Here is a 13,396-nt window from a genome sequence, read left to right on the forward strand (position 1 = left end):
TTTGCCAGAGATCCTCTTTCCTTCCCCTTGATTGAAATCCCACATAACCCCAAAGGCTCTAGGAGTAAGGGTCTAATGTTTGATTATGGAAATTTTCAATTATATACAAAAGTAGAGAAAACAGAAAAGTAGAAGAAATAAGCTACCAAAAAGCAGAGAAAATAAGCTACGAGGATATGATGTGCAGCACAGGGGATATAGCCAATATTTTATAATAACTATAAATGGAGCATCACCTTTCAAAACTGTGAATCACTCAGAAACCAACACAACATTGTAAATCAACTACACATCAACTTTTAGAAGTTGTGAATTGCTATATTGTACACCTGTAACTTACATAATATTGTACAGCAACTACACTTCAAAAAACATAGAGGAAACAGTATAATGCACCTCATGTACCCACCACCCAGCTTCACTAATCTTGTTTCATCTGCTCCTCCCAGCACTAGATTATTTTGAAGCAAGTCTCACACGTCATATCGTTTCTAGTTTCCTTTTTTTAAAAAAAAAAAAATCTCCAATTCGGGACTTCCCCGGCGGTCCAGTGGTTAAGACTCAGCCTTCCAATGCAGGGGGTGCGGGTTCAATCCCTGGTCGAGGAACTAAGGTCCCACATGCTGCAAGGTACGGCAAAAAAAAAAAAAAAAAAAAAAGTCCCTAGCTCCTCCCCGTGTACCTGAGAGAAGGGCACTCCAGGTTTCCTTTCGTGTGGCCCAGCCACCTCTCGGGTTTCCCAAGCTGCCAGCCTGGTCAGAAGTAGACGTCCCTCCCCTGTCCACCCACAGCCCCTTTCGGGTGGAGCAGCTCGTAGAAGAATACGATCCAGTTCCTCTGCCTGGTGAGGGTTCCTTTAGAAAGAAGATGGCACTTAGATGAGGAGGGAAGCCTGCTTCAAGCCTGAGAGGGACAGGGTAGGAAAGGGTACCTGATGCACACTTCACTGTCAGGGGAAAGGTGGGCTTACTTGTTTCTATTCATGATTAGCTCCTATAGACAGGGAGAGACAAACCCCCCAAGACAAATCGGCCTCTGTGACAGCAAGTCACGGGCTCATTTCCACCACCCCTGCCCCTTCCTTGCTAACAGGTAAGGCTGTCCTCCAGCACAGGATCTAAAGGCTTGTCCTGCCCTGTTTCCATTTTCAGATGCAGTGGCAGAATGTGGAGCATGTTGGTGACCAGAGCCCCTACGTCACCTCTGTCATTCTTCACATTAAACAGAACGTCCCCATCATCCGTGACAACCTGGCTTCCACGCGGAAATACTTCACGCAGTTCTGCATTAAATTTGCAAAGTAAGTCCCGGCACATCCTCATCACAGGGTTGTTCTGAGTGCCATGCTGACCGCCAGCATGCACCCAACCCAGGTGTCCCCGCCGTCCAACTAATTTTTTTGTACCCCAGAGAAGCATAATAATCAAACTAAATTTGCTGCTTAAAGTCATAAATAGCAGTAGCAGGCATACGGTCATCCACCTCAAGACAGACAGAAGTGAGTGGGGAGCTCCTGTTATTTGAATTATGTGGACGTATGGCACCCCTGCCTCCCCCCAGGTTTGGATAATTAAAATTATTTTTCAACATTTCATGTATGTATTTTCTCTCTCCAACTAGATGATAAGCTTTTTAAGGGTAGGAACCATGAGTTGTTTCTTTTGAGCCTTGTCTTCCTCCTTCCTCGTAGCACTTGTTACTGTGGCTGCTGGAATATAGCCACTTGTGGACATGCATGAGCCCAGGGAAGGTACTAGAAATCGGGAAGAGCAAGTCAGGGAGCCAGTCCATTGCCAAGTAGGTGGAGTGAACACTGCGCTGCGTGTCTTCCTGCCACGTCCTCCTGTGTGGCCATTTCTGGCTTGTTTTAAAGAGGGGAGATGGTTTGGTCCCTTGCCAGTCAGCATCTGGCTATAGCACGGTTTCTCTGGAGACCGAACACCGCGGAGGGTCAGTGCCTCCTCTGACCAAGTATCAGACAAGCATCTTGGCAGACTTCGCAGGCAGGGGCCTCAGGAAGATCGGCCCAGTCCCCGCTACTGAATTTAGGTTGTTCTCATCCAAGTCCCGAAGGGTGATTGAGGGCTCCAAGTTTCTGTCTTCCCCAGATCTCTCCCAATTTGTATTCAATTAAGGCTTTCCCTCACAAACGAATCCCTAAGGAGCAACAGTTACGGAGTGGCTTGTGGCGTAAGCTTCAGTTCCCAGTTTGTCAGGAAAGGCTCGAGTGGACTCTCGCGGGAGACATTAACACGTGCGGGGCGGCAGGTGGACCAGGAGCTGACATTCCCTCCACTCTCTGGGTGCTCCTTAGCGTGTGTTAAAAGCATTGCTGATAAATCACACTGTGACACTCCCCGTAACCCCGGGTAGAAACAGCGTCTCTATAAAAATTGACCGTGGCCAAGAATCTCCAGTGCGATGCACAGGGGTCTGATGGCGCTAAAGTTAAAGTGAGTCAGGGGTCCACTTACTTACCTGGTCCCGGCATCCGCCTCACATTCTCTCAGAGCCCTTTGCTTTCATTACTAAGCCCATATTGGGTGAGCTGGGAAGAGGATGCCCACCTCTCACATCTGGAAAAGTTTAACCTGTGATCTAGAAAGTGGTTTTCTCATTTAATCCACGGTACCCTCTCATCATTATAAAATCCCAGCTGAAGACCAGAACCCTCAGATGGGGGGCTGTGAGAAAACCCTTCTCCAGCCAAGAGCAGTAACTGCCACCACTGCGACGGCCTGGAGGAGCCTCTGGCAGTTACCCATCACATTGCTGGAACTCTTCCCACAAAGACATGTCCCTGGTCCCTATATTTTCCCCACCCCACCCACTATAGTCTAGCACACAGAGCCAGTTCAAGGGCACGATCAAAGCCTACTCTAGTGTGAAGTAATATAGGTTATAAACTGTGTGCGTCATTGCCATTAGTCGTAATGCAGTCTCACACTACTTGGCTCTGGTTTAGAGCCTGAAGGATCCCTTCCACAGAGGCCCTTGTTCTCACTCCCTCCTGATCAATCCGGCAGGCATTCCCGTAGATCTGATATCTGGAGCTGACATTTCTTTCCTTTTAACTTCCCTTCTCATCTCACTAATGCAAAGCCTTAGATGTTTCCTTTTGCCTCCACTGGGTCTCTGAAGCAACCACAGTCTTTGCTGTTTAGACATCAGGATCACCCCGCTGATTGAAACAACTGTTTGAACCATGAGTGACTTCCCTCATCCACTCAGCTGATTCTCCTCCATTCAGTCATGGAGATGATAGATCTCTTACTAGTGGTTGGAGGGATAAAATCAGAAGTCTTAAAAACGTCCTGGTAAAGTGCTGGTACCATGCTGACATTTAAAAAGTGTTAGCTGTTACCATTATTATTTATTATTTATTCAACGTGCAGTCAGTTGAGCACCTGCTGTGTTCCAGAGGCAGAGTTAAGTGCTTTGGCTTGGTAGACGTGGTCCCTATCTTCATCTGCCTTACGGTCAAGTGGAGGGAAGTAGACGTGTAAGCAAATAAGTGTAACAGAGCAGGTTACATATGAGGCTAGAGGTCTGTGAACTCTGCAGAGTATGGTGGAGGTGACTGAGGAAAGGCTTCGTAGGAAAGCTGTCCTCGAGCAGAGTCCGGGAGACGTGTGTGCACTGACCTGCAAGGCCGTGGGGAGGGGCATTCCAGGCAGAGGGAGCAGTGGGAGCAAGTGCACAGAGGCAGCAAATAGCCTCTGCAGAGTCACAGGGTCTGCAAGTGGCCCAACCCGCTTGAAGCACAGGGTGCCAGGGCTTAGCAAGATGGGGCTGGGGAGAGAGAGTCAAGACAGTGAAGGAAGGCCTGTCTGCAGCCATTGCAAGAATAGTAATCAGGGGAGCGTCTTGATCATATTTGCATCTGAAATATTGATAAATTTCTTTGACAGCTGATGGATTAGAAATGATAAGGCCAAAGGCTAGGAGACCAGTTAGGAAACAACTGCAAGAGCTCTAGTGAGAAAGAGAAGGGCAGCAGCAGGGGGATGGTCAGGAGGGGTGGGTGTGGGCATTCAGGGAAGAGCTGGGAACTGATTGGATATTGGAGTGGAGGGCAAGGGTACGGTTTCTGACTTGGATGACTGGGCAGAGGAGATCCAGTCCCCTGAGCCTGGTTTTGGGGTGGGGCTGAGTCTTGGATATGCTGGGGTCGGGGTACTGGTGCCATGCCAGTGGGATGTCCAATAGGCCACTGGATATCAGAGTGGGCACCAGCATTCCGGAAAAGGTGTGGAGAGAGCAAAGAGCATGGCGAGCACAAGCCTGAGAGCAGCGTTTGAAGAGTGAGGAGAGGGAGAGGCTGGCCAGGCTTTACCTCGACATCCAGGTCCTTTATTGCCATGGTCCTCCCTTCGTCGTGGGCCCTGTGTTCTCCTGGTCCATTCACTCTGAATCTGGCCTGATTATAGGCATTTCTGGTTCCCACATCTTCTGTTCTGCACCAGTACAACTCAGCCTTCCCTACGCAGGCCTCTGCAGTTTTTTTTCTAAAAAGCCCTCCTGACCTATTAAAATCATATTCTCCCTTTCCCCACACCAGCGTCATCCATCTACCTGGCCCAGGTTGCCCTTCAGTCCCCAGTAAATTTTTTGGAGATCATGTATTTTGTTCCCTGATCTGACAGTTACTCCCTTAGCATTTATTTCCTGTTTTTTTGCATTTAAGATCGCATAACTACCTCACATATATTCGACTCTCATTATCTATTAGGATGTTTTCAGCTACTAGTCATAGAAGCCCTGACTCAGACTGACTTAAACAGAGGTGAATTTTTTTATTTCATATAACCAAAGTCCAGAGATAGGACAGATCCAAAGCTGATTGCCTCAGTGGTTCAGCAATGTCATTAAGGACCCAGGTTCTTTACTTACCCTGCTCTCCTTGGGCCTGGCTTCATCCTTAGAACGGTGGTAAAATGGCAGCTCTAGAGGTTAAATCCAAATACACGAATACCTTAAAGAAGAAGAGAGACTTGCCCCAGCCGTGCAATGAAGTCCTTCCCTCCGGCGGGCTTCGATCACAAGCCACATCAGCACCAACAGCATCACCAAGGGACCCCATGCTCCGCCTGTCTGAGGCTGATTAGAACTCACCCCTGTAGTTCAGGAGGGATCAGCTTTTCCCCAGCATCCCAAGGCCAGATTTACCTAAATAAAACCAGGGCTACAGTTAGCAAGAAAAAGAAGGGATGCTTGTAGGCCACAGTAGTGTCTACTTTAATTCTCAGTTTTCTTATAGGAGGAAGTGGGGCCTTAAAAAAAGAAAAAAAAAAAAAAAAGGTTTCTGCAGTTCTTTACCAAAGAGAATATAAGCCTAATTTGTCACTTCTTTTTTATCCACAGCTCCTTCATTCCCAAGTTCATCACCCACCTCTTCAAGTGCAAGCCAATTAGCATGGTGGGAGCAGAACAGGTAAGACAAAACTGGGATAGGACTGTTCCTTATGGCTTTTGTCGTAGATCAAACTGCATAACTTCCTAGTACAGAGCTACCGTGGAGAAGTAAAATCACCGATTTCCCTGTTTGAGGACAGAATGATGACCTGGCAGCTTAAATTATTCATCCATTTATTTAAAACATTTTCATTGAGCACCTCCTAAGGTGTTTGTCCTTAGACAAGTTGCTTAACCTTCCAGGGCTTTAGTTTCTTCGTCTATAAAATGGGGATACTCCCAGCAGCGCCTCACAGGGTAGTTGTGAGGATTAAACAGGATAATGCACTGAAGTGCTTGACCCAATGTCAGGCATATGAGAAGCCCTCAACAAATGCCAGCTGTTACTGCTGATAGTTTGTTTCCACTGTCAGTGCCCATCTCCCCACATAGAAACATCTAGTTGATGCTTGCTGCAGGCTGTCTGGCTGACCAGCTTAGCAGAGTCAGAAATATCGTCTCAGCAGACTTCCTGGGAGGTTGCGTGGATTCAGACACTGACCGACTGTGTCTGAGTGTAGAATGTCAGTGTTTGGAAATTCTTACCTCTTGCATGTCATAAACACAGAACGAATTCTGTCCTCGGGAAACAGCAGAATAATGCCCCAGCACGCCCAGTTTCATTAGCACATGTTTATCGGGAATCCACTCTGTTCACCTCACTTTTGTGTGTGGTAGGAGAGGACGCGGAGTGATTGCTCTCTGTGTGTCTGAGAGAAGCTTTAGATTCTCAGTTACTAGGTTTCTGTCTCTAGACCTGATGAAGCCACTGGAACACAAAGCTGACTCATTGGGAGCATGTTTCCATGAGTTTGCAGCTCTGCCCAGGCCTTACAAGCTCATTTAGTGTCCAGTAGCATGATATTTTCATATTGTCACATGAACCCAATGTCATATCTATTTTCCTCAGATTTTCTTTTCTTTAAAAGAATGTTAAAATAATCGGCTCAGACTTCAAAGCCCGCACCTTCAGAAATATATCAATTTGGCCAGTATTTACTTCTGCTTTGAGATGTGGATAAGAAAACCATCTGTGAAACTGGTGTTTTACTTTCTCAGACCCCAGACAAATAGGAGTGGGCGACAGGAGAGCATAGATCTCAACAGGCCCAGCCTGGGGGAGGCCGTGGGTGAGAACTAAAGGCAACGTGGCCCTTGGAGGATTCCCACATGAAGTTCAGGTTTAGCTTGGGTCCGTGCTTGCCCTGAGTATCCGGCCTTAGAAACCCAAGCAGTCATGGAGCTGGAGGCGTGATCACTCAGGCAGCAAAACCATAGGAACCAAGAAGTTAACAAAGAGAAGTTCACAGATTAAAACAGATTCTGCCGCAAGTCTTGCAGCAACTGTAATCCAAACTTTAACAAAAGCTGTGAGAGTCAAAGCAAAGATTGAGGCCTAATCTCAGATGCCTCTGCTTTGCCACAGAAGTACTAGATCCTAAATTTAGACTACACTTTAATACTTGTGCCAAAAATAGGAAAGGAGACATTTTCCTGCTCTTGATTCTCTTCCTGATTACTGTATAAAGTAAATTATTTCTCTTTGGGCCCCAGAGTCCACTTGAGCAATTGCAAGGGCATGTGGAGCTGAACCATACCAGTATGTGTAATGCTTCTTGCTAGTTTGTGATTTTCAGAGAGTCTTGTGGGATTTGCAGGGTCATTAATTAGTCTTTTGGCCACAGTATCTATGACCGAGCACACAGTAGAAAAGGAATCCAGGGACTTCCCTGGTGGCGCAGTGGTTAAGAATCTGCCTGCCAATGCAGGGGACACGGGTTCAGGCCCTGGTCTGGGAAGATCCCACATGCTGCGGAGCAGCTAAGCCTGTGAGCCACAACTGCTGAGCCTGCGCTCTAGAGCCCACGAGCCACAACTGCTGAGCCCACACGCCACAACTACTGAGGCCTGCGCGCCTAGAGCCCGTGCTCCGCAACAAGAGAAGCCACCACAATGAGAAGCCCATGCACTGCAACGAAGAGTGGCCCCCACTCGCCGCAACTAGAGAAAGCCCGCACGCAGCAACGAAGATCCAACGCAGCCAAAAATAAATTAATTAATTATTTTTAAAAAAGGAATCCATTTGCACAAACTACTTACCAGAGAGGAAGCAACACATTGTGGTGTCGGGAAAAGGACCCTAAAACTTGGGGTCCAGTCCCTGCTCTGCTTTTAATGGTCCCTGTGATCATGAGCAGTTGCTTCCTTGCTCTGGACTCAGTTTCCTCATGTTTGAATAAGAGCCCTGAATCAGACTCTCCACACGCCTCCTTCTAGGTCTATTGTATTATGGATCTAAAATATTTTGAGGAGACTTCCCGGGTGGCACAGTGTTTAAGACTCTGCACTCCCAATGCAGGGGGCCTGGGTTTGATCCCTGGTCAGGGAACTAGACCCCACATGCATGCCACAACTAAGAGTTCGCATGCCTCAACTAAGGAGCCCACCTGCTGCAACTAAGACCCAGCGCAACCAAATAAATAAGTAAATATTTTTTTTAAAATTCTTAAAAAAATAAAAATAAAATAATAAAATATTTTGAGCAATACAGTTCATGTCTATGAAGTATAGACATGAACTGTATTGCTCAAAATATTTTAGATCCATAAATATTTTCCTTTGTATTATCTTTATATACCATATTGACTTTTTTTATTGTGGTAAAACATACATAACATAAAATTTAACATTTTAACCATTTTAGGTGTACAGTTCCTAGTATTAAGTATATTCACATTGTTGTGCAACCATCCATTTCCAGACCTTTTTCATCATCCCAAACTGAAACTCCCTTCCCATTAAACACTAACTCCCCACCCCTCCTGCCCCAGCTGCTGGCAGCGACCATTCTCCTTTCTATCGCTATGAATATGACTGCTCGAGGGACCTCCTATAAGTGGAATCATACAGTATCTGTCCATTTGTGTCTGGCTTATTTCACTTAGCATGCTTTCAGGGTTTACTCATGTTGTAGTATGTTTCAGAATTTCCTTCCTTTTTAAGGCTGAACAGTATTCCATCATACATATTACCACATTATGACCATGTTGACTTTTTTAAAAATAAATTTATTTATTTTTTAAATAATGTGATTTTTTTTTTTAACATCTACATTTCTTTCTATTTATTTATTTATTTATTTATTTATTTATTTTTGGCTGCATTGGGTCTTCGTTGCTGCGCGCGGGCTTTCTCTAGTTGCGGCGAGCGGGGGCTACTCTTCGTTGCGGTGCGTGGGTGTCTCATTGCGGTGGCTTCTCTTTGTTGCGGAGCATGGGCTCTAGGCACGCGGGCTTCAGCAGCTGTGGCAAGTTGTGGCACGCGGACTCAGTAGTTGTGGCGCACGAGCTTAGTTGCTCTGCGGCATGTGGGATCTTCCCATACCAGGGCTCGAACCCATGTCCCCTGCATTGGCAGGCAGATTCTTAACCACTGCACCACGAGGGAAGTCCCTAAAGACCTTTTTGAATCTCTTAACTACCCAACTGCTCGCTTTTCTCTGTCTCATTAAGCTCTGGCCCATCTTGATTTTTATGAGGCCATCCTTCCCACTGAGAGCTTGAAACCTCTTCTATCACCCATTCAAAAGGGTCCTCCCTTTGTGCCACACAGAGCAAAGAGACAGGCACAGCCACGCTCCACAGGGGTTTACAAGCATTGGCAGGGTCACCAAGGTCCTGGAGATGGGGAGACCGAGCCAGCTCATGAAAGAAATGAATCAGTTAATGAAAAACAAAATTGCCATAAACATCACACTTAATGGTCAGATATAGAAAGATTTTCTCTTGACATTAGGAACAAGACAAGTATGTCTGCTGTCACCATTTCTATCCCACATTGCCCTTGAAGTCCTAGCCAGAACAATAAGACAAAAAATAAAAGAAAGTTTTAAAGAAATAAAAGGTACACAGATTAGAATGGAAGAAACAAAACTGTCATTTTTCACATTTCACAGAGAATGTGATTGTGAATGACAATATCCAAAAGAATCTACGGACAAACTATTAGAATATAAATTTAGTAGGGGTGTGGGATATAAGGTCAGTATTTAAATTATTTTTAATATTTGCATATAACAGCAACAAACAATTTAAAATGAAAAATTTTTAATGAAACCATATACAGTAGCATTAGGAGACATTAAATAGCTAGGAATAAGTTTATTAAAAAATGTGCTAGTCTTCTACACAGAAAATGATACAATATTAAGAGACATTAAAGAAGACCTTTAAAATGTCAGGAAAGCTCATATTCATGTATTAAAGGACTCAATATTTTTAAAATGTCAATTCTTCCAAAATTAATCTCTAGATACAGTAAAATCCCAGTAAGGGGTGGGTGGATGTGGGTGTGAAAGGAAATTGATAAGTTGATTCTAAAAGTTGGATGGAAGTGCAGAGACCAAGAATAGCTAAAATAACTCTAAAGAAAGAGCACAGAGTTGGAGGATTTAAACCTCAGGATACCAAGACTTATTTTAATGCTGAATTAATTAAGTACACAGGGACAAATGGGCCAACAGAACAGAATCAAGTTCAGAAATAGACCCACACATACATAGACACTTGATTTATGACAAAAACGGCACTAATTCAGTTGAGAAGGGATGGTCTTCTCAGTAAACAGTGCTGGGTAATTGAATATCCATGTGGAAAAAAAATTAATCTTGACCTTAACCACACACCATATAGGAAAGTCAGTTCCAGCAAGGACGTGGAGAAATTAGAACCCTCATACACTGGAAATGGAAAATGCTGCAGCCGTTTTGGGAAACAATTTGGCATTTTCTCAAAATGTTAAACATAGAGTTCCCATGTAACCCAGCAATTCCACTCCTAGATAGAAACCCAAAAGAATTGGAAAAGTATGTTCATGCAAACACTTGTGCAGCATTATTCAAAGCAGCGTTATTCATAATAGCCAAAAAGTAGAAACAACTCAAATGCCCATCAGTTGATGAATGGATAAAGAAAATGGTTTAATCTTACAAGGGATTATTATTCAGCTCTAAATAGAAGTGAAATACTTACACATGCTACAACATAGATGAACCTAGAGAACATTATGCTAAGTGAAAGAAGCCACAGACAAAAGGTCACATAACGTATGATTCCATTTATATGGAATGTCCAGAACAGGCAAATCCACAAGACAGAAAGTAGACTAATGGTTGGCAAGGGGTGGAGGAGAGGAGGAAAAGAGATGTGATCACTAATGGGTATGGAATTTATTTGTGGCGTGTTGAGATGTCTGGAACTGAATGGTACACTTTTAAAAGGTGAATTTTATGGTATATTGTATCTCAGTTTTTAAAAAATCAATTCCAGGTGGATTATAGCTCTGAAAGTGAAAGATAAGATAACAAAACTTCTGGAAGCTAATAAGAGAATATTTTTATGACCGTAGGTTAGGCAAAGATTCCTTAACAAAACATTAAAAGTACCAATCATAAAAGAAGAGATTATTTGTAGTACTTAAAATTAAGGACTTCTTTTTCTCAAAAGACAAGCCAGAGTAGCAGATGATATTTGCAATATATGTAACAAAGTACTCATATTCTAAGTATATACTTTTAAAAATCTCTCAACATATCACTTATATGTGGAATCTTAAAAGGAAAAAAAAAAAAAAACCAATTTCATAGAAACAGGGAATAGAATGTTAGTTGCCAGGGGCTGGGGGAAGGGGGAAATGGGGAGATGTAGGTCAAAGGGTACACACTTTCAGTTCTAAGATGAATAAGTTCTAAGGACCTAATGTACAGCATGGTGACTGTAATTAATAATATGGTATGATATACTTGAAATTTACTGAGAGTAGATCTTAAGCATTCTTACCACATACACAAAAGGAGAGTTAATTATCTTGATCTTGGTTATCATTGCACAATATATATGTATATCAAATAATTGCCTTGTACACTTTAAGTATATGCAGTTAAAGTATATTTGTCAATTATTCCTCAATAAAGTTGAAAAAATTACTTTAAAAAAAAACCTCAACAAATCAATTAGAAAAAGATGATCAATCAGTAGAAAAATGACAAAAGATTTGAATAGGCACTTCAGAAAGAAGCTCACCAAAAAAGCCAAAAAGCATATTAATCATCCAGGGAAATGTAAATTAAAGTCACAATGATATTAGAATGGCTAAAATTAAAAAGGTCAGTGATACCAAGTGTTGGTGAGGATGTGAAGCAACTGGAACTTTCATGCATTGCTGGTAGGAATGGAAATCGGCACAACCAAATTGGAAAACTATCTGGCAGTCTGTACTAAAGCTAAACATATGCTTACTCCTTGAACCGGCAATTCTGCATAGATGCCACCCCAGAGAAATAAGGGCGTATGGCCACCAAAGGCATATACAAGAATGTTCATAGCACATTAATGAGCAGTAAACCAATCCTGAGTGACAGAGGGCAGAAGAGTGGTCATCTTTATTAGGAAGGAAGAGAGAGCGTTGACTGGAAGAGAACCTGAGGGAGCCTTCTGGGATGCAAGAAATGTCCCATATCTTTTTTTTTTTTTTTTTAATTTTTTAAAAATTGAAGTATAGTTGATTTATAATATTGTATTAATTTCTGGTGTACAGCAGAGTGATTCAGTTATATATGTGTATATTCTTTTTCATACTCTTTTCCATTATAGGTTATTACAAGATACTGAATATAGTTCCCTGTGCTATATAGTAGAACTTTATTGTTAATCTATTTTATATATAGTAGTGTGTATCTGCTAATCCCAAACTCCTAATTTATCCCCCTGCCCTTTCCCCTTTGGTAACCATAAGTTTGTTTTCTGTGTCTGTGAGTCTGTTTCTGTTTTGTAAATAAGTTCATTTGTATCATTTCATTTAGATTCCAAATATAAGTGACATCATATGATATTTGTCTTTCTCTGTCTGACTTACTTCACTTAGTATGATAATCTCTAGGTCCATCCATGTTGCTGCAAATGGCATTATTTCATTCTTTTTATGGCTGAGTAGTATTCCATTTTGCGTGCGTGCGTGTGTGTGTGTGTGTGTGTGTGTGTGTGTGTGTGTGTGTGTGTGTGTGTGTGTGTTGGGTTGGCCAAAAAGTTCGTTCGGGTTTTTCCGTAACATCTTATATGCCATATATATATATATGCCACATCTCTTTATCCATTCTTCTGTCGATGGAGAAATGTCCCATATCTTTAATGAGGCAATAGGTGTATACATATGTAATAGTTTATCAAGCTATGTACTTGGTCTTTGTGTACTTTACTGTATGAAAGTTACACCTAAATTTTAAAAAAAAGAAAAGAGGAAAGAAACTAGGCATGTCCTCACCTTGGTCCATCCATTCTTCATATTTTGAACTCTCTCTTCTGTGTCACTTCCTTGAAACTTAGCGTTGTATATATGGTCCTTTACCTTCTAGCAGTGGGCTTTTTATCTTGTCTACTCAAGGTTTCCGTCACTATGATAGTCATGATGACCCCCAAGAGTGGTGGGGGCTCTTTAAGAAGTAAACCCCTCAGAGCTTTCCACTGCTGGGTGATGACCCTTCCGAGGCATAGCATGCTGGCCAGATCTGCACCCCAGTAGCCCATCAAGAACATGAGCCACACCACCCCAAAATTTATCTCTGAGGCTCAAACACATTCGGTGGATGGTCACCTCTTGCCCAATGCCTCATGCCTAAGGGGATGAACTTTTAGCTATTTTCAAAGATGAAAGCCAGCAGATTTTCATGATAAATGGGGCCTTTCAGCTTCATTGCCCACAGACAGCTGCTAAGCCTATCAGACAAGCTCCCACCTTTTCTGACTACATTACTTCCGGTAAAACCTGAAACGAAGGTTTCCATCTGTACAGCTGTCTGGTGAGGACAAAATTTTATTGTGACTGGCCGGGAATTGAAAAAGTCCTATCTCTCAAAATATGGGAGACACTAGAGAGTTATGTCTGGCTC

General features: G+C 43.1%; 1 protein-coding gene across 7 annotated transcripts in view; it reads left to right on the plus strand.

The window, feature by feature from the left end:
- VPS53 (VPS53 subunit of GARP complex) overlaps positions 1-13,396 on the plus strand; it is a 146,869-nt gene that overhangs the window by 105,190 nt on the left and 28,283 nt on the right. For all 7 annotated transcript variants that reach the window (XR_005017674.1, XR_005017675.1, XR_005017676.1 and 4 more), the window contains 2 exons: positions 1,152-1,300; positions 5,365-5,434. Coding sequence is in view for 1 of the 7 variants with exons in the window: in XM_036835522.1 (XP_036691417.1) it covers positions 1,152-1,300; positions 5,365-5,434 (219 nt within the window). In the remaining 6 variants the exon portion in view is untranslated. The remainder of the gene's footprint in view (positions 1-1,151; positions 1,301-5,364; positions 5,435-13,396) is intronic.

The sequence above is a fragment of the Balaenoptera musculus genome, chromosome 20 (assembly GCF_009873245.2).
Source record: "Balaenoptera musculus isolate JJ_BM4_2016_0621 chromosome 20, mBalMus1.pri.v3, whole genome shotgun sequence".
Classification (NCBI taxonomy): Eukaryota; Metazoa; Chordata; class Mammalia; order Artiodactyla; family Balaenopteridae; genus Balaenoptera; species Balaenoptera musculus.